This window comes from Pistacia vera, unplaced genomic scaffold (genome assembly GCF_008641045.1).
Source record: "Pistacia vera cultivar Batoury unplaced genomic scaffold, PisVer_v2 Contig507, whole genome shotgun sequence".
NCBI classification, from domain to species: Eukaryota; Viridiplantae; Streptophyta; class Magnoliopsida; order Sapindales; family Anacardiaceae; genus Pistacia; species Pistacia vera.
Window position 1 is genome coordinate 252,945 of NW_022196343.1, and position 27,698 is coordinate 280,642.

At 35.5% G+C, this 27,698-nt stretch overlaps 2 protein-coding genes and 2 pseudogenes across 2 annotated transcripts; all 4 read left to right on the top strand.

Moving 5' to 3' along the window:
• Positions 1-2,568: 2,568 nt before the first annotated feature.
• On the top strand, positions 2,569-4,286 carry LOC116105885 (non-functional NADPH-dependent codeinone reductase 2-like). Its single transcript, XM_031392276.1, has 4 exons — positions 2,569-2,882; positions 2,975-3,221; positions 3,310-3,489; positions 4,062-4,286. The coding sequence occupies exons 1-4, from the start codon at positions 2,569-2,571 to the stop codon at positions 4,284-4,286; spliced, it is 966 nt and encodes a 321-aa protein (XP_031248136.1).
• A 1,969-nt stretch (positions 4,287-6,255) lies between these two features.
• LOC116105886 lies at positions 6,256-7,495 on the top strand (annotated as a pseudogene).
• Positions 7,496-10,724: 3,229 nt separating this feature from the next.
• Positions 10,725-12,452, top strand: LOC116105891 (annotated as a pseudogene).
• A 2,578-nt stretch (positions 12,453-15,030) lies between these two features.
• LOC116105889 (deoxymugineic acid synthase 1-D-like) lies at positions 15,031-15,943 on the top strand. The gene is given in 4 exon segments (XM_031392278.1): positions 15,031-15,280; positions 15,366-15,447; positions 15,450-15,544; positions 15,676-15,943. Coding segments are annotated over 4 exon segments (633 nt in total). The 5' UTR covers positions 15,031-15,049; the 3' UTR covers positions 15,901-15,943.
• The last annotated feature ends 11,755 nt before the right edge of the window (positions 15,944-27,698 follow it).

The following is a 27,698-nucleotide window of genomic DNA, read 5'->3' on the forward strand; positions in this document are numbered from 1 at the left end:
TCCAGGTATATGAGTATCCCAAACCTGCTGAACCAATGGTCTAAAATCCTCCTTGTACACCAAATAGTTGAAAATTTTGAAAGGTCGAGTCTTACTCGCCATGAGTTCGGGAAAAACAGTCACAGCAGGGCTATGATCACTTATCCCTTGAGGGAAGAAGAACGTGTTAGCTCTCGGATTAGTAGCCATAAAAAGAGAATTGCCCATCACCCTATCCAACTTTTTCATAACCCCATTATCCCCATGGGGTTTACCGAAATCAGGCAAGTTGCAGATTCTTCTGTTTATTTTTTGCATCAAAGCTAGATTCCAAATCCAGGTTGATTTCTGCCCATAGCTAAAATCTTACCTTGCAGGGAGCTTCGGTTCAGAAAGTCTTCATATTTTGAATTTTACTGGAGTTGAAACTCTAAATCACCCTTCTCTGAATTATATATGCTTCATTATTTCACGTATTTTCAAGACTGATAACCTAAGTACTTGCAAGAAAAGATAACGAGAATCACTCAGTTTATATGGGCTTGCTCGTTTATGAATTAGTTTCCTGTTTTTTATTTTTTTCTCACTCGTAAAATGTGTGGTAAGAGTTGGTATATGAATTTTCTGTAGTCGTTGTCACAACACAGAGAATTTAAGAACAATGAGAGGTAAAACTTCCAATAAAAATATTTAATTTTTTCCTCATTATATTCTCTCTCATCAGTCATCCCTTATCAATCAAAAACTTCTGGTTAAATTAATATTCTTATCAATAAATGGCAAACGAGAATAAAAAAAAAAATGACTAATTTGAGATAAACTATTTGAGACAAATAAAATAAGTGGTAATTTGAAAGAGTTTTTATCAGTTGTGTATATGATAGATTTCGTACTTTTAATTTTTCAAATTTCTGAATCGTTTTTAATATTTTCAAAAAAACAAAAAATCGATACACAAAATTCTTAAAAGAACACACCGTTAATATTTTGTATTAAAATTAAATAAAAAAAGTTTAATTACAATTACCTGCCTTAAGGTTTATGAAGTTTATACTGTATAGATATAAGGAAAGGGATTTGATTGTGTCGGTAGTAAAGGAAAAATCATAATCTTGATTTTGTATGCCAACTCATGACCTTGTCACGAAAAGTATTCCTTCCACATAAATAATGAGATATGATTAATTAATAAATCAAAACTTAGAATCAGGAACAACTAATACAAAGATCATTTAATAATATATTCACCTAAACTCTTTAAATAATAAATAGCCCACGTGGGGTATCTCTAAAAGTATTCCTTGCACATGAATAGAGTAAACGAATTTTTTTCACCCAAATAATGGCTTAATGACACTTTCCTACCCATAGACTTTTAAAATATCACCTTACTACCTAAATTTATATTTTGTTTCTGATTTCGGCATTGTTGCGACCTCACACTACCATCATTCTCTTTCCCGATCATCACTCACTAAAACCCTTCAAACCTTGCTACCGCCGACCCCGCCAATCTCCAGCAATCAAGCGATTAGGGTTTTTGTAGCCTCCCATCCCAAGTCAAATTTCAATCAATCTCAATTGCCAAATTCAACCTTTCACCACCAAAAGACTCGTCGGCCTCCCCTCTTCAAAAGCCCAAACAGCCTGAATTGATTTGTTCTCTGTTTGACGTTGGAATATAAATTTGGGTAATAAAATAGTATTTTAAAAGTATGTGGGTGGAAAAATATCATTAAGCCATTTTTTGGATGGAAAAAAGTTGTTAACTCACATGAATATTGAATTCTATAAGTTAGATCAATATTTTATTAACTTAAAAGATTATTTAACAACATATTCACTTGAAATCCTTAAATAATATTATATCCTGACACATTGTTTCAAGACGTTCTAAACAATATTTTGTATCACAAATTTATATTTCAAGTTTTGCACCTTGAATTATGTAATATCATTCAATGGTATGTATACTCATAGTTGTCATTATAATTTAGAGTTGTTTATAATAAAAATAAAAATAAAAATAAACTCTCTCCTTCCCCTGAAATTCGGAATCAATATATCTTATTATCTTTTATCAAAAAATCTAGAATGTCACGGGGTATCATGTCACCCATACCACCTACCAATGCATTGACACCACCTATGAATATTTTCTCTCCACTGAATATTTATCATTAAAGTGATTAGTAGTTATCAATTTAAAATTCTATGTGACAATAATTTATTAATTGATGATACGGGTGACGTAGTATCTTTGTGGTATCTTTTATCAGTGAAGTTGTTAACTATTTAACTTAATTTGTTCACGTGATTAGTCTTACATGAATCTTTTAACTGTGATTAATAATTGTATTGAGTTAATGCTTATGCGTAATTTACACCATATTAAAAGAATTAAAAGATGGAATCTCAGATTTGATATACATATTATTCATTAAAAATTAATTAGTGGAAAAGTAAAGGGTAGAATTGTCCTTTAGCCAACCCTTCCGTTGTCTTATAAAAGCTTAAGACCAGAGAGATAGAACCACACCACAAAATTGCAATAGTTCTAATAATCATACAGGGAAATATCTTGAGAAAATGGTGAACGTTCCAGTGGCAACCTTGCCCTCCAATGGCAAAACCATTCCTCTTGTAGGCTTCGGCACAGCCGAATATCCATTCAACTCAACCGACTCCGTAAAAGAATCGACTCTCCATGCAATTAAACTCGGCTACAGACATTTTGATACCGCTGCACTTTACCTCTGCGAGCAACCTCTTGGCGAAGCAATAGCCGAAGCTTTACGCCATGGGCTCATCAAATCACGCGATGAGCTTTTCATCACTTCCAAGCTTTGGCTCAACAATGCTCACGGTCACCTTGTCGTCCCCGCGCTACAAACCACTCTCAAGTAATGTAGCCAAACGATCGATGTTAAAATTTTTTCCTTTTATGTAAAGACTATGGAGTAAAGACTTCTAATCAATATTTTGTTGAATACAGGAATTTGGGCTTGGAGTGCCTTGATCTCTATCTCATTCATTATCCGTTAAGCTTGAGACCGGGGTCAGATTTAAGCCTTTTATTGAAGAAAGAGGATATTGTCAAGATGGACTTTGAGTCTGTTTGGAGGGCCATGGAGGAATGTCAAAAGCTTGGTCTTACCAGATCCATCGGAGTCAGTAACTTTTCATGCAAGAAGCTTGAGGAGCTACTTGCCATTGCGAAGATCCCTCCTGCTGTCAATCAAGTTTGTCAATTCTTAACAAAATTAAATATTTATGTGTTTTTTATATCGATAAGTATTGAGTATATCTTATGTTTCGTTTCCTTATAAGGTGGAGCTGAACCCAGTTTGGCAACAAAAGAAGCTGAGGAAGTTCTGTGAGGAAAAGGGCATCCACATAACAGCTTACTCGCCATTAGGAGCCAAGGGAGCACTTTGGGGAACTAACCGAGTCATGGATTCTGAAGTGCTCCAAGAGATTGCAAGAGCCAAGGGGAAGTCAGTCGCTCAGGTACATAAATAGTTTTTCGGATCTATAACTTGGATTTTTAGGTAATTATGTGGATGATTGTGATGATCTCGTTGTATACTAAACCTTATATATATATATAGATGGAGTTTATACATCACTTCCTGGTCAGGGAAGAGAGGACTTGTTCTATAAGTTCATGAAATATCATGGTAGGATCATTATCTCCTTGTTATGGCTATTAAATTTACTTCTAAATTTTCAAAGCACAGAAAAAAAGATAGGTTATTTAATTTATAACTTGTTTGAACTTTGATGGTGAGTCACTTAGGTCATTTTAGCTGTGCACAAGACTCCATGCATGCACATGAAAGCATTATATAAAGAGCAGTGCACTAAGTTGTAACAAAAAGCATGGGGAGTCTATTGACTCCAAATCCCAAGTCTTTGTAAATTTAAAAAATTGGCAACTTGTTCCTCGTAAAATAGTGCAGAGAATATTGAACACCTCCAAATCTCTAAGTCTTTGTCAGTTAATTAAAGAATGACAACTTGTTCATGAGTTGTTTACATATATAACTTATTAACTGAGGGTTATTTTGGTGCATGTGAAGATCTGTCTCCGGTGGGTTTACGAGCAAAGAGTAAGTGTCCTTGTTAAGAGCTTCAACCAAGAAAGAATGAAGGAGAATCTAGATATATTTGATTGGAAATTAAGTCAAGAAGAACTGGACAAGATTTCAAAAATCCCGCAGAGCCGAGGAAATCCTGCTGAGTTTACAGTAACAGAGCAAGGTCCTTACAAATCCATCGAGGAGTTCTGGGATGGAGAAATATAAAGTTCATTAAGGTATTAATGTTTGTGATTGTACTAGAATAATAAGATCAAACGGTTCATAACCATTTGGTTTGTGTTATTGTGTCATTAATTATGTAAAACTGTTTCCACAAAACGATTATCTACAGTCATCGTTTAATAAAAACTTGTATTCCATGAGTGAAAACTATGCCAATAAAGATAAATCAAACTAAAATAATAAATTTCAATCTCTTTGCCATTTATGTATGCAGTAATTCCAGACTCTATTTTTTTAATGAATTAAATTAATAATAAAGCTTACAAAGATGTTTGATAGACTTAAATAAAATCGATCTTACGTTAAGTTCGATATCGTATTTAGAAAGTTAGAAAAAATCATTGGGTCACTGAATGAGTTCACTACAATTCCTAGTAATACCCTCTTTGAAATGAGTATCACTAAAAAAATTAGAATAATAAATTTCATTTCCAAGTACAAAACCTGTTTAATTTCATTTTCATCACTTGAAAGAACTACTTTACTATAAGTGTAAAAAAGACAAAGCGAAAGCATATTTCAAATGCAGTTTTTCGGTGAAACAGACGTTTAGATTATAGTGATAAAGGAAGGGATTTGAGTGTGTAGTAGTTAAGATTGTGATTTTCTTTTTATGGAAACAACTAGTAAATGATATTCCATAGTGCAATCAACATCTTGTTCCTGAATTGCTGTAAATTACTCCGGTGAATCTTGACCCTAAATCTCTAAGTCTCTGCCAATTAAAAATTGACAACTTGTTCATGAGTTCTTCACATAGATTATGTAAATATGTATATTTTTTTAATAGCGGCGAACATGTCTAGTAGCTTACTAATTAACTGGGGGTTATTTTAATTTGGTGCATGCGAAGGTTTATCTCCGATGGGTTTACGAGCAAATCAGTGTACTTGTGAAGGGCTTCAACCAAGAAAGAATGAAAGAAAATTTATATATATTTGATTGGAAGCTAACAAAAGAAGAATTGGACAAGATAGAACAAATTCTGCCGAGGCGAGGAAATCCTGGGAAGTTTACAGTATCAGAGCAAGGTCCTTACAAATCCAACGAGGACTTCTGGGATGGAGAAATTTAAGTTCAAGTTGTGGCTTCTAAATTCCACTTTTAAAATAAGGAAATTCTATAAATTGTTCGGTAAATTTATATTTTTAATTAAATGTACTTTGAATTATAGATCAAAAGAAAAAATAAAAAATACTTCTAAGTTGTGAATTCATCAATTTCCCTCTAACAGATGTGGAACATTCAGGGCTGGAGCACTATTATCTTTATTTTATTCTTAGAAAAAATAAGGCTTTAAGACATAATCACCCTTAAAAGTTTAGTGTAAGTAACACTTACAGGTTCAAAAAAGTGACATCACAAATCAAAATGTTACAATACAGTGATAATTTCACCCAAAATCTAACGTATGTTAGCCCAATTCGTTAAATTGAGGGGCAAAATTGGATATTTACAGAAAATTAAGCCCATATCACAATTAAAATAAATAAATGATAAAACTGAACATAGTATTTCAACCCTACGTACCATTTAATCTGTCCGATTTCCACCATTGATTTGTAGTGTTACTCTTTACAATTACTAAGTTAAATGTTGCTTACACCAAACCTTAAGGATAAAAATATTTTAAAGCCGTAAAAATAAATTTATTGATCGGAAATTATGAATGGGTTCATAATACATAATTAATTTATATATAAAAACAAATGTTAAAATCACTTTCAGAATAAATCTTTGACTGATTCATTTCCCCTCTTTCAGTAAAATATTTCGTTTTCTGATTCTGGCCCTCTTCAAACTTACTAAATTAAAATATTTCAATCATCAACTACCCACATTTTCGTTTTTTAAATATGTATTTGACCGTATATTGCATAAGTTTGATTTCATAATGCTTAGCTGCCGGCTGGTTCTCTTTTAAAATCATACTCCTCTTCTATTATTGAAAATGGTGAGCAATATTCCAGTGGCACCCTTAGCCTCAACTGGCAAAACTATTCCTCATGTAGGCTTTGGCACTGCTGCATTTCCTTTCCACTCAGTAAACGAATTTGCTCTCCAGGCAATTCAAGCGGCTACAGACATTTTGACACTGCTGCAATCTACCAGACCGAGCAATCTCTTGGCGAAGCCATAACCGAAGCCTTACGCCTTGGCCTCATCAAATCTCGCGATGAGCTTTTCATCAATTCCAAGTTTTGGTTCAAAAATGCTCACGGTGACCTTGCCGTCCCCGCGCTACAAACCACTCTCAAGTAATATAGCCAATTGATCGATGTTAAAACTTTTGCCTTTTATTTACAGGCTTTTAATTAATATTTTGTTGGATACAGGAATCTTGGATTGGAGTACCTTGATCTCTATCTTATTCATTATCCGTTAAGCTTGAGACAGGGATCAGAATCCACAGGGCTTTCATTTAAGAAAGAGGACATGATGAAAATGGACTTTGAGTCCGTTTGGGGAGCCATGGAGGAATGTCAAAAGATTGGTCTAACCAAATCCATAGGAGTCAGCAACTTTTCATGCAAGAAGCTTGAGGACTTACTTGCCACTGCAAAAATCCCTCCTGTTGTCAATCAAGTAAGTCAATTTTTTAAGAAAATTTAATATTTTAATGTTACGTATATCGATAAATCATGAGTGTATTATTTGTAAGATGGATTTGAATCCAGTTTGGCAACAGAAGAAGCTGAGGAAATTCTGTGAGGAAAAGGGCATCCATATAACAGCTTATTCGCCATTAGGAGCCAAAGGAACACTTTGGGGAACTGACCGAGTCATGGATTGTCAAGGGCTCCAAGAGATTGCAAGTGCTAAAGGGAAAACACTTGCTCAGGTAATTAATTAGTTTCCGGAGTTGATGATCTTATTTTAGTATAAATATTACATAAATTTTATTCATCACAAGCTACACATATCTTATTCATAACTTAATAGGGGGTTGATTTGGTGCATGTGAAGATTTGTCTGCAATGGGTTTACGAGCAACGAGTAAGTGTACTTGTGAAGAGCTTTAACAAAGAAAGAATGAAAGAGAATCTAGGGACATTGATTGGAAATTAACTCAAAATGAACTGGACAAGACAGGACAAAGCCCACAGAGCAGAGGAAATCCTGCGGAGTTTGCAGCATCAGAGGAAGGTCCTTACAAATCAATTGAGGATTTCTGGGATGGAGAAATTTAATCTCAATTCGGAACTGTCCAGGCTTATAGAATCATGTATTATTATTAGTTATTATGGTGCTATAATAATAAAATCAACAGTACTGCAGAATATATATATATATATAATTATATATATATATAAATATATATAAGAATTATTGGGTGGTCTGCATGTTTATTCACAAAACTATGTATTAATACAAATTTTATCATTATATACAAAGACCCAAATCTTTTTTTCTTGGGCTCATCAAATCACCAGATGAGTTAGCTTTTGATCACTTCAAATTAAGCTCTGGATCATCATTCATCAATGCACAAGAAAACTTTGTCCTCCCTGCACTAGAAAACTATCTCAATTTTTGTTCATATATATATATATATATGGGCATATGGCATATGATTAATGGATCAATTTATTATAAAAAGCAAAATTTTATTCAATATAACTAAGTGAATTAATCTATCAAATTTAAGCGTGTAATATATATGACTTGGTTAAAAGATCATTGAATTAGTATTTTATAACATATTAATTCATCATACTATAAAATTAGGCTTATTTCATTATCAACCAGCTTTCAAAACTTAGTCGTTCACTAGAAATAGTGCACCTCAGAAATATATTAAGCTATATAACCAACAATATCAACTATTACAATTACTGGAGAAATTACAAATTAAATTGTTTTGGCATCCAATGACATTTAATTTAGAGTAAACGAACATATTCCCTCTCAAGATTTGGTGAAATCCCAAGCGGATACCGGTTACATCTATTCCAGATTCCCACCATAAACTAACTCCGTTTTCTTTATTTTACGAGTGGAAGGCTAAAATAGTTTTTACGCTATTTTGAAATTAAAAGGATAAAATAACCTAAATAATCCCAAATCTCAAATCTCTCTGCCTCCACCTCTTCATCTTCCGCTTTCCCTCATCCTTGTCGACGCCGACCCTTTTTTGGTCATTTCCGCTACGGCCACAACTGAATTTTTTTATGCGCTGTGTGACTGTTTTTAACCGAATTTTGATTGATTATGACAGCCTCAACCCAAAACAACACCACCGTTGCACTCACAGGCATCTCCCCTTCAAAACCCCCAACCTTCCTTACCACAATTGTCTGTCGTTCACTACTGACACTCAACTTTGGTTTTCGCGAAATCAGTTGAAATTGGAGTTTGATTGGATTGTGGAATCAATTTTTGATTACTTTTATTTTCAATTTAGTTTTTTGTTTTGTTTTTTTGTTTGATTTTTTATTTTGATTGTTGTGTTGGGAAAGAAGAAGGGCCAATTGTAGTGGTGGTTTGGGATGGGGTGGTTTGGAATGGGCTATAAAGAAGAGGAGGGGAGAGGGAGAAGAAGAAGGTCTAAGGGTAATTTGGTAAAAAAGCCTCTATCCCTATGTCACAACCCATTCATCACTAACAACATCCATTTAAGGGTAAAGATTTGAAATTTATGAAACCAGTGTACCATCCTCAGATTTCACCAAACCTTGGGTAGGAAGTAGGCACATGTCGTTTACTCTAATTTTTTAAAACTCGGCCCGGCCCAAATAGTTTAACCGATTCAACTGAGAACAAGCCTTTAAGCCGGGCCGAGTCACCATAATAACCGAAGAGATGCATTTACCGGAACGACCAATGCTTGGACTGAGGCTACTTAGCAACCCACCGGTCCAATCGATTTTGTGTCAAAACCAGGTTAATGCATTTCCTTCCTGATAAATTGTAAAACCCTTTCCATTTTTTCAATTTTGCAGTCAACATCTACAATCAAAACTTTGGCCACCTTGTGTGCCAAAATTGTCCACTGCCGGCCGCACTACAATCGCCGCCCATCGAGGTTTGTGGTTCATTTCATCTTGATTCACTTCATCTCAGTTCTCACCATGTGTTCATTGTGTTGTCAATTTCGAAAACTTGTATTTTATTGCTTTTGAAGCTGTGTTGATTATGAGAAGCGAGAACTTGAATACACCATATTCTGTAAACTTGAATATAGCTGTTGTGGGTATGAGGAGGATTGATGGGGTTCTCCATTGGATTTTGATTATGATTATGATTGAGATTTTCAATGATGATGATGAATTAGAATCGTGGATTGGTGATGTTTGTTTGATGATTGAAACGTGGATAGAGGAGAGTAGAGTTTGTGATCGGATGTGAGCTATGAGAGATGTGTTTGCAATGAAAAAATGGATGGTTGCGATTTTTTTGGGAGAAAGAGGATGGGATAAGGATAAGGTATAGGGATAAGATTTTGAGATTCTCTTCTTCACGTTTTTCTATATTTATATTAATATATTATTATTATTTATTAGATAATGTGAACATTATTTTATTTCTATTTATTTTAATTAAAATTCTATTTTAGTCAATTTATTAAAATTACTTTAATATCATTTTTTTCATTCAAGTTCCAAAAGTTTGACCTCTCCCTCTATTTTTTTTTACAATTTAATTTATTTATTTGTGTTTAATCTATCTATTGCCTTGTTTATTAACAATTTATTTCAAAGTTTAAATTAATTTTTTATTTTTCTAAAATTATATTTAAGCCCTATTAATTTTTAGAATTCAAATTCTTTTTATTACGTCATAATTAGGGGTGTATACGAGCCGAGCCGAGTATCTGGACACTCGAGCTCGGTTCGTGATGAACAGTGTCGAGCTCGAGTTCAAGCCAAGCTCGTTCAAGCTTGAATACTCTCGAGCTCGAGCTCGCCAGTATGGGTGGATACTCAAGCTTAAGTAATCGAGCTCAAACACGCTCGATCTTCAAGTTTACTGTGAGAAGGGGGTTGTTTGTCATTTTAAAAACTTGAAAATAAAAAAAAAAGTTACAAAACTTACAATTTGGTCCTTTGAGCACAATGAGACTCAAGAGCCTATCGAGCTGAGCTTCACTCTGATCAAACTCGACTCGATCTCTTAAAAGAGCCACTCCAGCTCGAGCTCAACTTGAAGTCAATCGAGTCGAGCTCGAGCTTTTCACGAGTCGAGCTCGAGTAGCTCAGTAGCTCGTGAATTGCTCGGCTCACTTCTCATCCCTAGTCATGATGATGTTACAAATCCAACCCACCGGTTAAACTGGTCGGATCGATCAATCCAAGACCCAAGCCCTTGACCAAGTCAAGGCCCGGGTTGAGTTTTAAAACACTGGTTTATTCTTTAATTTATTAGCACATTGTTGCCATTAAATTAATTTTCGTGACTCACATTAATGCATGGAATACACCCTGTTCACTCTCAAACATCTAGGTAGAAATCTGATTCTTCAAGATTGCTTGGTTGGTTGTTTTACATTATTTTTCAATGGCCTGTATGATTTCAGTTTTGATTTCCTTAATGATGTCAACAATTCTTTATGATTCTTTAAATCAGAAATTATGATCTGTTCACACAAGAAATCACATGTACCCATGTTACTCTCTAACTATTATATGAATATTTTATTGCATATAATCTCTCTCTATTATAACTTATAAGGGCTTCTTCAACTCCATTACACATTTGTGAAGGTTCTTGAGAAAAATGGTGACAGCTCCATTGGCGTCGTTAGCCTCAAATGGTGAAACAATTCCCCTTGTTGGGTTGGGAACAGCTGAATTTCCTTTCAACTCAACTCGTGACACCGCAAAACAAGCTGCTCTCCATGCAATTCAACTTGGCTACAGACATTTTGATACAGCTGCACTCTACGGCACCGAGCAAGCTCTTGGCGAAGCCATAGCTGAAGCTTTACGTCTTGGCCTCATCAAATCGCGCAATGAGCTTTTTATCACTTCAAAGCTTTAGGCCAGCAATGCTCACCGTGATCTTGTCCTCCCGGCAATTAAGAACACTCTCAAGTAATGTAGCCAAGCAATTAATGATATTTAAAAATTTTCCTTACTATTTTGATCTCTTAGTCTAATATTTTGTTGAATGCGGGAATCTGGGTTTGGATTATCTTGATCTTTATCTCGTTCATTTCCCATTCAGATTGACACCCAACACGGGGTTTCCATTTGAAAAAAAGGAGATTCTTCCAATAAATTTGGAATCTGTTTGGAAGGCCATGGAGGAATGTCAAAAGCTTGGTCTTACCAAATCAATAGGGGTCGGAAACTTTTCGGTCAAGAAGCTTGAGAAATTACTAGCCACCGCTAAAATCCCTCCTGCTGTTGATCAAGTTAGTCAATTAATTCTTTCACCAAATTAACTTTGTTTCATCAGTTAGTGAATTAATATATTTTCTTTAAAGGTGGAGATGAATCTGGTTTGGCAGCAAAAGAAGCTGAGAGAATTCTGTAAGAAAAAGGGTATTAATATAACAGCTTACTCGCCATTGGGAGCCAAAGGAACTCCATGGGGAACTGACCGTGTCTTGGACTCTGAAGTGCTCAAAGAGATTGCTAGCGGTAAAGGGAAGTCAGCTGCTCAGGTAATTGTTTCGATTTATAGTAGAATAGTGGAAAAGATTGATCTTCAAATAGCATTAATGATTTAATGGAAGAATACAATAGTTAATTGGTAATTAACTAATAATTTTGGATTATAAAAATCAATTATATGTTTAGTTTTTCTTTTTTTTTCTTTTTTTTTCTTTTTTTTTCTTTTTTTGGAGTTTTGAGGGGTATTTTGGTGCATGTGAAGGTTTCTCTAAGGTGGGTTCACGAGCAAGGAGTAAGTTTAGTTGTGAAGAGCTTTGATGAAGGAAGAATGAAAGAGAACCTGGATATCTTTGACTGGAAGTTAAGTGAAGAAGAGCTACACAAGATAGCGCATATTCCACAAGTAAGAGGAAATCCTGCTGATTTTGCGGTATCAGAAGAAGGTCCTTACAAGTCCATTGAGGAGTTTTGGGATGGAGAAATCTAGAGTATTGCACTATATCATGTCAATCTTATCATCATTTAATTACATAATTAATATGATTAATGGTTTCAAATTCAAAATTGAATAATTTGACTTGTAATGAAATACCCGCATTTTTTTTTTCATAATATAATATGAATAATTTGATTTGATTCCATAATATATTTGTCTTTGAATTCTCCACGTAATGAGAGGTGCATAGATGGCCTGGACTATTTCCAATTTGTTCTTTTATCTTTTAGCTCTACAACTACTCTGTTGTTTGCAATTTCGTTTTGTATACAAGATGTGTTACTGATTCATGATTATCATAAAAGTCATCATATTGTAACAAATGTATAAGATAAGTCGAAAAATCTCACGGTGTTTTCGTCTCAATTTTGTTCATGATTTGCTAATAGGAATTAGAGAAAGAAACTTATAAAAGTTGAAGCTGCAAAAATCAGAACTTTTTTTTTTTTTTTTTTTTAGTGGAATTATTATTAATGAGAGGTTTCTGGCTTCACTTGATGAAACTTTTAAGTTTTTAATAAACTAAATTCCAAGAATGAGATGGTTGGACTGACGTTGGAGTAATTGAATTTGAATTTAGTTGATTGTAGGGGTGTAATTATAAAATATTAAAACTGCAGAAATTTTGGGGGTGTAATTGCAAAAATTGAAAACTAGAATAAATAATGCTGGTTACTACAGGTCCACTCATACCCGCATAGAGTAGGATGCAGGTCCAATATTTTGGGCCTATTTAAATCAATCCGTTTTGGATACATACTAATAAGACCCACACCCATTTGGACCCGACTCACCCACCCGTTTTGCCAGATCTAGTGGTCTACTACTCTACTGAAAACCCATGCCACTATTTACAATCCATTTCAAAAGCCAAAACAAAGCAACTGGACCTCATCATTCTCAATACGCCAGCCCACCAATTAATTGAACTAAAAACCCAACCAATATAATTTGGGCTCAATATTTATAGGCCTGCCCACTACTTAGGCAATAATTGGGCCTAATTATAATTTAAGTCTAATGAACCAAATCAAATCAACACTATCAAGCCCACTAATTATAATTTAAGTCTAATTAACCAAATCAAAATAATTGGGCCTCATTAACTAATTTAACCAACCAGCCTACCCATTTACTGGATCTCTTTCCAATGCAACGACCAAGTTGATTACAAAACGCCAATATTTTAGTAAAAACATCCCATGCACACTACACCCACACAACCCAAAATAATCAGACCTGCAGATTCCAAATTAATATCCAATTTCCAGCAAAAGGAAAGAGTCATAGACAATTAAACATTCAAAGTCTACACATACAAACCTCCCATAGATCATCACTTTGCCGAAGCTCATACTCCACAAGTATACAAAATGCGTATTAGCAATTTATTCCAAACTAGACATGATATTCCCATTGACTCAAATATATTATAAAATCAACATTAACCCAATGAAGTTAACTTGATGATGATGCATGGATTTGTTAATGCAATTACTAATCCACTTACCTTTTGAAGCTAAAAAACTGTGATCCGAAGAAAGATCAGAATCCTCTCATGGCACCCCTGCTTGTCCTTCTGATTCGAAATCCAATGGACTATCCATGCAAATTCTCCCCATCACCATTTTGCTAAATCTTCCTTCACTCTCTCAGATCGCCGGAATTTGTTCGTCGACAATCTCTCTTTCCAGCCACCACCATCACATTCTCTTGGCCCTTTCCTCTCTCTCTTCTCAGTTTTATTTCTCTCTCTTCTTCTTTTCTCTCTTTCAAGCGATTATTGTTCATCAACATATCTAATAAATTTTCCTTTAGTCCTCACTTGTTTCAGACATTCTTTACTCCCAAAAACTTTCAAAATCTAACACTTTGACCCGCCAAAAATCATTAAATCAAATTTAATAAAATTCCATAAAATACATATTACTGATACCATAAATTTTGTTCATATATGTACCATAAATTCATCAGAAATAAGAAGAAAGACGTGTTAATGAATCCAGTATTACGTTTCCCTTTTAAATTCTCAATAATGCACATGATTAGGAAATACAGTAAAACGAAAATTACACATTACTGATATTGACCTTATATATCTTAAATAGCTGCAAGCCTACATGGGTACCAAAAGTCACTATCATCGTGGCAATAAATCCACAAGTCACCTATTGTACTCATCTTTTCTCTACTTGTGATTCTCATATAAAGCCATCGATCGTATTAGAGAAATTCAAGCCACAGAACTTCCTCTAGTAGCAACCTTAGCCTCAAATCTTTAGAAAAAATGGTGACTGTTCCAGTAGCTACCTTAACCTCAAATGGTAGAACCATTCCTCTTGTAGGCTTTGGCACCGCTGAATTTCCTTTCAACTCAACTGAATCTGTAAAAAAATAAGTTCTCCATGCAATTCAACTCGGCTACAGACATTTTGATACTGCTGCACTCTACCAGACCGAGCAATCTCCTGGCGAAGCCATAGCCGAAGCTTTACATCTTGGCCTCATCACATCACGCGATGAGCTTTTCATCACTTCAAAGCTTTGGAGCGGCGATGGACACCTTGACCTTGTCGTCCTTGCAATAAAAAACAGTCTCGAGTAATGTAATCAGGCCAAACATTAATTAAGAGACTATTTTTATGTGAAAATTTTTAATTTTTTGTTTCATTGTAGGAATCTTGGGTTGGATGGAGTATCTCGATCTATATCTCATTCATTTTCCGGGAAGCGTGAAACCGGGCACAGGGTTTCCATTTAAAACAGAAGATATTGTGGAGATGGATATAGAGTCTGTGTGGGAGGCCATGGAGGAGTGTCAAAAGCTTGGACTTACGAAATCCATAGGAGTCAGCAACTTTTCCTGCAAGAAGCTTGAGAAATTACTTGCCTCTGCAAAAATCCCTCCGGCTGTCAATCAAGTTAGAAGTCAATTCTTTAACAAAATTTTTATGTTTCTAGTGTTGATATAGCTGAATAAATACGCGTGTTTGATATTTTGGTTAGGTGGAGATGAACCCAGTTTGGCAACAGAAGAAGCTGAGAGAGTTCTGTGAGGAAAAAGGCATCCATATAACGGCTTACTCGCCGTTGGAGCCAAAGGAGTAGTTTGGGGAACTAACAGAGTCATGGATTCTCAAGTGCTGAAAGAGATTGCAATTGCCAAAGGAAAGACAGTTGCTCAGGTAATTAGATTTCGGAGTCAGTTCATTCCAATTTTTTTAAAGTTATCTGAACTTATTTTAGTAATATTTTCGAGTGGAAGGACGAGATTTAATGCTTGACTTCTTCTCTGCTTTATTTCGTATACGTGAAGGTTTCTCTCAGATGGGTTTACGAGCAAGGAGAAAGTTTAGTTGTGAAGAGCTTTGACAGAGAAAGAATCAAAGAAAACCTTGAGATATTTGAGTGGCAGTTAAGTGCTGAAGAACGTCAGAAAATAGAACAAATTCCACAGATGAGAGGGAACATCATTCAGTCATTTGTGTCAGAGAAGGGTCCTTACAAGTCCATTGAAGAGATCTGGGATGGAGAAATTTAAGGTCAATTTACTGTTGTTGTGACTTCAATGCAAACTATGTATTTCTAGTTAATTGTATTTATATTTACCATGCACTCCCATAATAAACTCAGAATTAAACTAATTTTCTTCCAAGGTTGGAACAGCGGAGGGAATTTAGTCCTTAAACCTCTTATTATCACTCAAAATCAATTCGAGTAAGCGAGAATGATGATATATGTTACAACCGTACTCATAAATTCTTTGAAATAATGATTAGATAGTCATTAGATTTCTCAAGAAAATCAACCATAATACTATTTCAAAATATAACCACTATTGAGTAATTCAACGATCAATTAAGGTTTTTAGTTTTGAATTAGATCCATTTAAATTATTAATAAGAGTGGTCAATCAGAAAATTTACACTAATAGTACGTTTAATTCTATTGGCCAAATAAAAAGGGTTAGTTAATAGACAAAACTATTGACAATGATTTGGAGTATACATATTTTGGAACTAACCCTCAAAACCCAAATCTCAATAACCAGATTCCTCTGCTTCACCTTCTCAGATAGAGACAAAACCTTTGTATAACTGATACACATGCAACCCGCCAATGAAGAGTAAATATGATGTCATACACATTGACCTGATGTAACTCACCTTCACTGACTGCTTCTTTGTACATAAGACTTTATCCGTTGCACATAAGAACTACTTGCTCGACCCACATATACAGTGCTCTTAATTTTCCAAGTAATATTACACCAACAATCTCTTCTCACAATTTCGATAACTCATGATTGATTAGTTTGCAAATAAGTTCTGCTTGCTCGTTATAAGTTTCGCCTACTTATTTGTAAGTTGATCAATCGTGAACTGCTATGTCGAATTGTGAGAGAAAATTTATGAGAAGAGTTTTAAACGTAATATTCTGTTTTCCAACTCATTCACCTCTATCACTTTAAGTCCAATGATTGAATTGCCTACTGAAAAATGCTTGTAGTGCCTATTGCATTTACCAAAAAAATGTATGTAAATGTTTGGGAAAAGTATAGAAATCATAATAAATCAATCAGCAGTTTATTGACAAAACATGATTCTCATTTTTGTATGCAGTGGATTTATGATCTTTTGAAAAGAAAATTCCAAGCAAACCATTTTGCAGCATTTTCTTCTACGTCAGTAATAATCAAGATTTAACATAGAATTAACGTATTTCCGTCTTTGAAGTCTACAAAGCACAAGCCAATATCATCCATCACATCCACCAAGAACGAAATAAGTCGCAGAAAACAGTACCTCAAGAGGTTTCAATTCTGACACAAACACTTACTTCTTTTCTTTCTTAGAAATCATTACAGATTCTTCTATTTCCTTCAAGAGATCACCAAACATTTTCACAAGATCAGGAAACTGGCCAATCGTACGAATAACCCTCTCCTCCATTTCAGTTCTGTTGATCTTCCCGATGAAAAAATAACGCCACTGTTCTAGAAAATTGTACTTAAAATCTGAAGGATCCAACTTGCTCCTCACTTTCTCAACAAAACTTAACGTTTCCCGGTGAAGCCTCTGCCTCTCCTCCTCCATCGTTCGGTGGTTGTCGATTAAGAAAAACCCTAACCCTTTTCTTCAAATGAGAATCAATGTAATTTTTAGGTACGGTCATGGTGACTATAGATGGACTATGGTCATGAAATGGAGACTGAAATAAAAGGAAATATCGAGAAGATTCTTAAATTGTTATTAAAAATGGCATCTATGACGTGGACCAGTATTGGGATTTACACTTGTAAAGAAATCGAAGAAGCAGCTGTCTAAGTTAAGTTTGGAAATTTCTGAAGAATTTAATGTCTTCTGCATCATTAATCACACAAAGAAAACAACAACGAAAACACAATCAAACTAAAAAAATGCAAATCAAGATTTAACGTAATTCAAGAGTTTGCAAATTGCAAAAGCCCATCACAAGAAAGAAATAACTCCAGGAAAACAGTACCTCAAGGAGCACCCAATCACACACAAACACTTATATATTTCTTCTTCCTAAGATGTATTTTCAATTTCTCCATGACCAAGATTCCTCAAGACCATTCTCTACTCGACTAGACTCTTCAAGATGTCCCCCAACATTTTCAAAAGATCAGGATATTGGCCAATCGTGTGAAAAGGCTTTTCCTCCATTTCAGTTCTGTCAATATTCTTTCCCTTGCAAAAATCATGCAAAAGTTGTACTTAAAATCTGAAGGATCCAACTTACTCTGCACTTCCTCAAGGAAATTGAACATTGCCACATATAACCTCAAGTTGGCGACTAGCCTCAAGTCTTCCGCCATTGATTGGTGTCTGATTAAGAACTAATACCCTAACTGTTATTTTCAAAAGGAAATCAATGTAATTTTCTGGTGCCGTTATGGCGACTACAGACGTGAAGGGGAGACTAAAAAGAAACAAAAGATCAAGAAGATACTTATACTGTTATCAAAAGGGCGTCATATTCATGACGCTGGATCAGTATTTAGATTTCCACTTGTACAGAAAGCGAAGTAGCAGCTGTGTTATCTAAATCCAATTTATATTGAAATCTTTTAGTTTTCATTTTTCATTTTTTATAATTTTTTCTTCAGAATGTAACCAATTATGGGTTAATACATTTTACAAATTGTGTACAATGCATTGCCGTCTGCAGAACTTCATATTTTGGATTCTACATCATGATTGAAGATTTTTGGAAAGCTCAATCATACCAAGTAATAAGTAACTAGAAGAGTTTTAGATTCTACAACTCGCCTGCATGAAGCCAGAATCAATAGTAATCACGTTTAAGATGAAAAATTAGTATCAGAAATAACACAGAAACTTCACATGCTAATGCTGCACAACTTCTTAGAAGTTTCAGGTTGCCCTGTGGTTATGAGAAATCCGCCTGAAAAAATGCGTTTAAGATCAAAACAAAAGGACTTGCAACAATTGTTGATCAACTTCAGTAACTTTATGACAGATTTCCAGGACCCAGTTTGGAGCCTTTCTCATAAACAGTCTTCCCTTCTGTGTTGGGCCAGGTCCCTCCTATGTGAGGTGGCCTTTTTCAAAGCCTAGTAGGGCTTGTAGTGAATAAAAGAAAAAAAGTAAAGGGTGGAAAAAAAGTTGAAGGTTTTTTTTTTCATCTCTTTACTGTTCCATCAAAGTTATGATCCTGCTTCGCGTGTGGTTGATCGAGCTCAAATTTTAAACAGAGACTCACGACACAAAGAGCTACAATCTGAACAATGAAGATCAGATTTTGAGTTCTGAAACTTGTGGTTTGCTCCTGTGAACAGTAACTACAGGTTTTGGTGAGATCTTTTCAACATCCATTTTTTGTTGGTCTTATTTCCACTATGATGATGACATTCTTTTGTGATTGTATTTTAAGATTTGACTGTTCTTAATGTTTGTGTTTGTTGAATACATTTAGTAAGCTAAGAAGAATCATTATAAGATATTATTTGGTTGATAGTAAAAGTTTTTTAGTAGATTTCGATCTCGTGGTTTTTCCTTTTATATTGAAAGGTTTTTCTAGTGTTCTTTGTATGATTGTTTGATGCTGAATTTTTTTACTATATTAATGTGATTAATTCTTTAGTTAATATTTCACAAAAACTGGATCATTAGTTTTGGACAACATTCTACCATAAAAAGACTCCACAATTACCAATTCACTCATTCTCTCTAACCTTCACAAATGGATCAAAATTTAATTTCTTCATTAATAACAAGCCTTTGTATCTTCACTACTCTCTTTCTTTGGGCAAGAACAGCCTTGGGTACTGGCAGATTCACAATTACGAAGGTTGTGTACCTAAATCCTATGGCGATGGCCTAAACATAAGCTACCCATTTTATATCCAAGGCCAGCATGGACCCTCCAGATTCACAATTACCAAGCTTGTGGACCCAAATCCTGTGGCGATGGCCTAAATATAAGCTACCCATTTTATATCCAAGGCCAGCAAGAGGCCTCCAACGGCCGTCTTAAGGATCCAGTTCTTATGAAATATTAATTAGAGAATAATCACATTAATATAGTAAAAAAATTTAGCATCAAGCAATCATATAAAGAATACAAAAATTTACGTGAAAAACCCTTTAATACAAAGGGAAAAACCACGGGATCGAAATTCACTCAAAAAACCTTCACTATCAACCAAATAATGTCTTATAAGGATTCATTTTAGCTTATTAAATCTATCCAGCAAACACAGACATAAAAAATAAAGTCTTGAAATATAATCACAATAAGAATATCATCATCATATGAAAACATGACCAACCAGAAAAAGATATTGGAAAGATTTCACCAAAACACGAAGTTACTGTTTATGGGTACAAAACACTAGTTCCAAAACTCAAAATCTAATCTTTACCGTTCAGATTGTAGCTCCTTGTGTCGTGAGTCTCTCTTCTAAATTTGAGCTCAATCCAACTTTTGGTGAAACGAGTTCACAACTTTGATGGAACTATAAAGAGATAAAAAAGAACCCTTCACACCCTGTCTTTACTTTTACCCTTTTTTTTAATTTTATTAACAAAAAAGCCCTGTTGGGCTTGGAAAAGGCCACCTCACATAGGAGGAGGGACAGTGGCCCAAAACAAGTCTCATGCCATGCCCATGGAAATTCAGTTCACATCTTAAACGACAACGACTACATTATCTACCAAATCTTCTACCACAACCGGTCTCTTCTTCTCTCAAATGCCATGATATTTAAAGCACTGAACTCTAGTTGTTTGAATAAAATTCCTCCAATCCATAACCTTTCTCTTCTTAATGACACCTTCGTGGTCGCTCCTAAACAAATTTAAATATATTTGCTATATTACAATTACAATTTAGCACTGCCTATAAAATTCACGGTTACTAGCTGGAGATTTAATATTGTTCGTATTAATTCTAGTTTTCTGCTTCTGGAGAAAATTATCATCAGATATTTGCATGGGCTTATGGAAGAGGAAAACTAAGGATTATCCTAACATTGAGCTCTTTTTGAGGAACTATGGAACCTTAGCCCCTAAAAGATTAAGCTATTTACAAATTAAGAAAATGGCCAATTCATTCAAGCATAAATAAGGTCAAGGAGCTATGACGATGTTTACGAAGGTAGTCTACTTGATGCTCATAATGTGGCAGTGAAGGTCTTAAGTGAATCAAAAGGTAATGGTGAAGAATTTATAAATGAGGTGGCTAGAATTAGTTGGACTTCTCCTGTTAATATTGTGACTCTTTTAGGCTTATGTTTTGACGGTCATAGGAGAGCTCTAATTTATGAATATTTGGCCACTAGATCACTTGAGAAGCTCATAGATGAAAATGTACAATCAATATGAGACAAAATTGAAGTGGGAAACATTGTACAAAATTGCAATCGACATTGCTAGAGGATTAGAGTATTTACATCGTGGTTGTAATAGACAAATTTTGCACTTTGATAAAAAGTCTCATAACATTCTCTTAGATGAAGACTTTTGTTCAAAGATTTTAGATTTCGGCCTTGTTAAAATGTGTCCAAGAAAGAAATTATCATATCAATGAGAGGTTCATGAGAAATTATTGGTTATATTGCACCAGAAATTTTTGGTATAAACTTTGGAAAAGTCTCTCATAAGTCGGTCGTCTATAGTCATGAAATGATGGTTTTAGAAATGATTGGAAGAAAGAAAAACGACAATGTCAAAGTTGAGCGCACCAGTTAAATATATTTTCCAAATTAGATTTATTACATTTAAGTCTTTATAGCTCTACAGTCTACACATAGATATGACTACATTTAAGTCTTTATCGGTCAAAGATCATGATGATCCGTACATTGTATTTGGTAAAGCCCAGAACTATCCACCCTGGATCAAACTCTTCTTCACCTGAAATAGTTACATGCGCTCGGAGATCAAAGTCAGAGAACTCCCTCTTGATAGATAAATTCTCTTCACGCCCATCTTGCCCTTCGTACGCTATTATCTTTGCCTGTTCTTCAACCCCAAAAGGACTCCCATGACTCATCCCCTTGACATTGCTGCAAAAGGAATCTCACCTTCGTCAGAGTCCCAGCAAGGCCACAGGACACAAAACAAAAAGCATTGGAAATACAGCACTCTTGATTTTCCATCTCGCTCACCCCTCTCTATAAGTTTCTCAATGATAGAATGGTAACTGAAAGATGCTTGTAGTGCCTCTGGCAATTCCCAATAAAATGTTTGGGAATTTTGGGAAAAGTTTAGAGAATAACAAGAAAACAGTCATCATATTATTAGCGAAACATGATTCTTATTTTTGTAAAATTCTTTATGCAGTGGGTTTAGGATCTTTTGAAAAGGAAATTTTAAGCAAACCATTCTGCAGAATTTTCTTCTACATCAGTAATAACGGCAACACAACAATAAAGAATTCACACTCCATCAAACAAACCAAATGCAAATGAAGATTTAACATAATTCGTCTTTTAAGTCTACAAGAACAAGCCAATATCATCCATCACATGCACCAAAACAAGTTTCAATTCAAACACAAACCCTTATTTCTTTTCTTTCTTAGAAATTACTGCAGATTCTTCTATTTCCTTCAAGAGGTCACCAAACATTTTCACAAGATCAGGAAATTGACCGATCGTACGAATAACCCTCTCCTCCATTTCAGTTCTGTCAATCTTTCCGATGAAATAATAACGCCACTGTTCTAGAAAATTGTACCTAAAATCTGAAGGGTCCAAATTGCTCCTCACTTTCTCAACAAAACTTAACGTTTCCCGGTGAAGCCTCTGCCTCTCCTCCTCCATGGATCGGTGGTCGTTGATTACAAAAAACAACCTGACAGTTTCTTCAAATGAGAATCAATGTAATTTTCTGGGGAGCTTGTGGCCACTATGGATGTGAAATGGAACTAAAATGGAAGGAAAGATAGAGAAGATTCTTAAATTCTCATCAAGCCAGCGTCATCTTGATGACGTGGATCAGATGAGGATTTACACTTGTATATGGAAAGCGAAGTGGCAGCTGTCTAATCTGAACCCAATTTATTCAACTTTCTCTGATGTGAAAACCCTTGTTAAGAAAATCTTTGTTGTACAATCTGTTGTTTGATTATTTTACTGTTAAGAGTAAACGACATGTTGCCACCCAAGGTTTAGGAAATGGTAACTTCCTACCCAGGGAATCCGGAAAACTGACTTGGATGGCAGACGTGACTTCAGGTTTGATTTCCGGCAAACGGAAAGTCAGAAACGGCCAAAAAAGATATCCACACAAACTAAAACACAAGGAGAGTTTGTTGGTGTATTCCGATGACACTGGTTGCTCTTTGATTGAGCAGAAAACGACCGAAAATATACCCAAAATGGCAAGGTGGCAAGTGTGGGAGTGGTCGGAAAAGTGAGTTATGACGGCAAGTGGGGGTATGAGTTTTGTAGAGAAGGTCGTGGGGAGTGTAACGTTGGTCTCAGAAGTTATTTTGAAGTTCGGGATTGGTTGGAAAAAGCCAAAATCCGGTGGCTTGGGCGATACTATCATGAGCCACTTCTTACTAACATGAACCACTTTCAGCCCAAAAGGACCCGATATAGTGAAAAGTTAAAATTAAGAAAACAATGTTAATTTAAGGGGGGAATTTGGAATAAATGAAACCAGGGGTGGAAACTTGCCACAACGCTAAACCTTGCGTGGGAACATGTAGTTTACTCTACTGTTAATTATGTCAGTACTAAATAAATTTTACTGTAGACAGTCTATCAGTATGAGCACTGCATATGCTAAGTGTTGTTTCAGTTCAACGTTCTCTTGTAGGTTTAAGAAACTATCCTCTGCTTGGTGATAAAGAGATTGATAGACTGATTGAAACCATCTTCAGGTAAGTATAAAGATCCTGATGAGTTTTATCATGGTTAGGAATGTCAACTCCTAGATAGTCTCAGCAAGGCCACATTAATCACACTTCTCGTATTTGTTTTCACTTCTGGGCAGAATTTTTCCTTGATTGATTTTATATCTTATTCTTTACACTTGTCTCCTGTTTATTTGCTGTGTAAGAAAATGAATATTTATTTTGCCTGTGGTCCCAAAATATCTTATGCAAAAAGAAAGACATAAAAGTTAAAGTTTAACTTTTTTGTCCCCCAACCTTTAACGTGTTGATCTCTTTATATTCTCCCGTTTAGTTTTTGTTTGGCAAGGAACCTGATTACATAGTTTTGTCTTTCTGAATATTCTCTGCAGTTCTTGTTTTTGTTAAGGTTTCTTACTATGCTTTCGTAGGCTTAGAATTACCCTTGTCCCTTATCCTCGTAAGATCTTTGGGATATTGTTTTCCTTGTGACAAGAGCTTGAGGGTAAGCTACTGTCCCGTCTTCATTGTTGATTCTTGATGTTGCTATGCATGTGAAGCTTGCTGTGATGGCGTGAAGTTCGATCAAAGAAGATAGAATTGTTGTGTAGAAAACAAGGAGTGTTTTACAACTTTTGGTTATCTTGCTTTGTAATTGAACTCATAAGTATTTCATAGTAAATTTGTTTCTTTGGACATGGTCCCATGGATGTAGGCTTGATGCCGAACCATGTAAAAATAAGCGTGTTCTCTACTTGTTCTTATGGTTGATTAAATTCAATCTTTCGCAACTCACTTACACTAAATTGAACAAGCAACCCTTTTCGCATCTGTATAATCACTTGGTAATCCCTTTAAAACTCACAACATCTATGAGAACAATATAAACAGATAAGGTAGCGTTTTGAGTTAATTACTTCCTGATAATCGAGGCAAGAAAGGAACAAATTCTACAAAGAAAGTGATGTGCAAATTGGGCCATTGTAATCTCTAAATTTAAGAGGTGGTTGTCATTGTGATAAAGAAAAGTCTTTCTAGGTGAAGTAGGCAATGAGGCAGTAAGTGTAAGCACAAGGAAATCTATTGACATTTCAAGAATCTTTATCTGATTTGGAAGAGGTTATCTTCTCTAACTATGTCTCATAAAGCAGAGGATTTAAATTCAAGTTATCATTGTGATAAGACTATTAATTGAGGACAAACTTGTTTCTTTGAAAAGTCTTTGCAGTTAAAGTAGGTAGCGGGGCAAAGAAAAAATGTATGCAGAAGGAAATCTGATGAGAGACACAGGATTTAGTATCTCAGAGTTGAACTTCAAGGTTGAACAAATAATTCAAATAGAACAGACAAACATGTTTCTGCAACAGTAAGCAATACAATCATACCACAGAATCCTGTTGAACACGGTGGTTTTACCGATCAACAATACAGAAACTGGTAAGGTTCAATCTCAATTTATCTGGTAACTTAGAATCGCTTAGTGTTCTGCTTTTATGAGTAGCTACTTGCTCTATAGGAGTTCTATAAACAGGTGGAAACATGCATGTCATGCTAAGCTTGTGCAGGAACATGCTAATCTTTTATGTATCCTTCTAATTCTATCAAGTACCTTAGAAATTCGAAAGGATTACTTTGCACCTAGACCTATAATTAGTTTCAAGGAATTGTGAGTTAGCTGGACTCAGATCATAGGACTCTATTCTATGGACAGTATCCAATTGTGTCTAGTCCATTTCAGTATAAATTCATGCTTCAAAAACTTCACATCCTCCAATTCAACAGGTGCAGCAACTAAATATTTACAAGCAATTTTACTCCAATTCACATCCTCATCCCTAGAAACTAATTCAACAGAAGTAACCTCAGATTTTGTGTTAGTGACAGAAAACAAGTCATTGAAGTTATGAAAGAAAATGACATCAGCATGATGGTTTCCTTCCTTCATCTAAACTCTCTTGAACTTTTAAAAGTCTAATGACACATCCAGAATAAGAAATATGAAATATGTGTGATTAACATTTGTTTTTTGTTTTTATCCTTTCTATCAACCGTCAATCACAATCTTGTTCCTTGTTTGATATAGATGATAGACTGAAGTGGGGCAAACTAGGCTGCTTTCTCTAAACCCAGAAAGGAATCAGTCAAAATTCACTAGACTTAAACTAAACTAAACGTAATGCACATCAATCCATAAAAAATGCTAGTAAACTTAGAACAAGAAACCAATAAGTAAAACATGGAAAGTAAGACAAGTAGTACCCAGAAACGAGTCCTAGTACTTCACTATAATACCTGTCACTAAACAATTAAACTTTCCGTCGCTATCAGTTTGGCATTGCCCGCCCGCCTTATAACAATCACAACATTCTTTTGTCACATTTACTTCCAGGGTGAAATCATAAGCTGACAAATTGAAAAATTCAACACTGTGTTGTGTCTTATTCATATGGAAGGGAATAAGTGAACATGATTGAAATATAGAACTTGGCAATTCATCAGTTGCGGAAAAGTATCAAAACAAGAATTTGGAGTCATCGGAGACCGAACCGGACTCTGTGGGCTTAACATAATTGAGAGGGCATCCGAATAAGGTTTGGTTGTAGGGATTTTCAAAAGAGAGAAAAGGAGTGATGGGAAGACTCAACTTTGTTAAGGATCCGCAGTTATCACTGTCCAAGTGATTTGGATATTCTTGCTCATGAAGCGTGACCATATTATCCTGAGAGATGCTTGAAACATAAAACTGTGGCCCATGACTGCCCAGTTGAATCTTGTCATCCACTATGCATAAGCCAAACTCTGGATGCGTTCGATTGGAGAAAGGGAAGCCGATCTCGCCAAGTAAACCACAAGTGAAAGGTGGACATTTTGGATTGACGCTCTTTTCTTCTTGAGCCAAGCCAAGAAGTAAAAGATGAAAACAACAAACAACACAACACAACACAAACGAGCCATTCTTCCAAACTTCTCTATCTCCTGACGTTTCTTCGTAATTCGTCTCAATATAGAAGCAGAGTTGCTTTTCCTTCAAAAGTAAAACATGCTAGTTGGCTTGGAAATTGCAGGGGGAAGACTTAAAAAACCCTTTTTCCTTCGGTTATTCATCCACTAATAATCAAACCCACATTTCATAAAAAGTAACTAGCAAAGGAATCCCTTTTTGTATTGTTAGCGGCCGAACGACAAGCACCCACTCATAGTTAGTTGTAAAGACAATTTGTGCCCAACAAGTTTCGAAATGACAAACACCCCCTTACCCACTTTTCTTTGATGTTTATTTCTTCTTCAAAGCTACCGCCGCCGGCATTCTTGCCGTCTTTCTTTTCCTTTTCCTTAACCTTTTCAGTTGATCTCACCTCCCATCACCATCCTCCTCCATCCCCAGCCGGATTTGACCATTTTTGGCTGGAATTTCCACTTTCCCGTGACCCGCCCTCACCCTAGCGGCCGTTGGATCAAGCCAGAACGAGCCGAATTCGGATGCCGATGGATGCCGCCCTCACTCCCATCTGAGTCCCCGTCCATCCTGTTCAAAACCCATACCTCCACTAGCCCTCCCCACTCCCCGTTTGCCGCCCATGACCTGCATCTGCCGCCTCGAGATAGTCGCGTTTTGCGGCCTTTTCTTTCGTGTTTTGTTGGTTTTTTGGTGTTTGATCGATGGGTTGCTGTTTAGAAGTGTTTGTGTTGCTGTTGTGGTGTTTTTTTCTAGTCGCCGATAGCTTCCCCATCACTCCAACCTTGTTGCTTCATCGTCGCCCACCACCTGTTCAACCTTTTGCCGCATCTAGCTCCCAGTCTACCCAGCAACCAACTATTGGAGTCTGTTAAAATGGGAATTTCATTTAGTAAATATAGAGTGAAGAGAGTGAGCACTTCATATGATTTTACAAGCTTTGCCTTACTGCTCTTCATTTATTGTTTTAATTCTTTTGTTTTTCTTTTCTTTTCTTTTCCATGTTATAATAAGGCTTCATGGGAAAG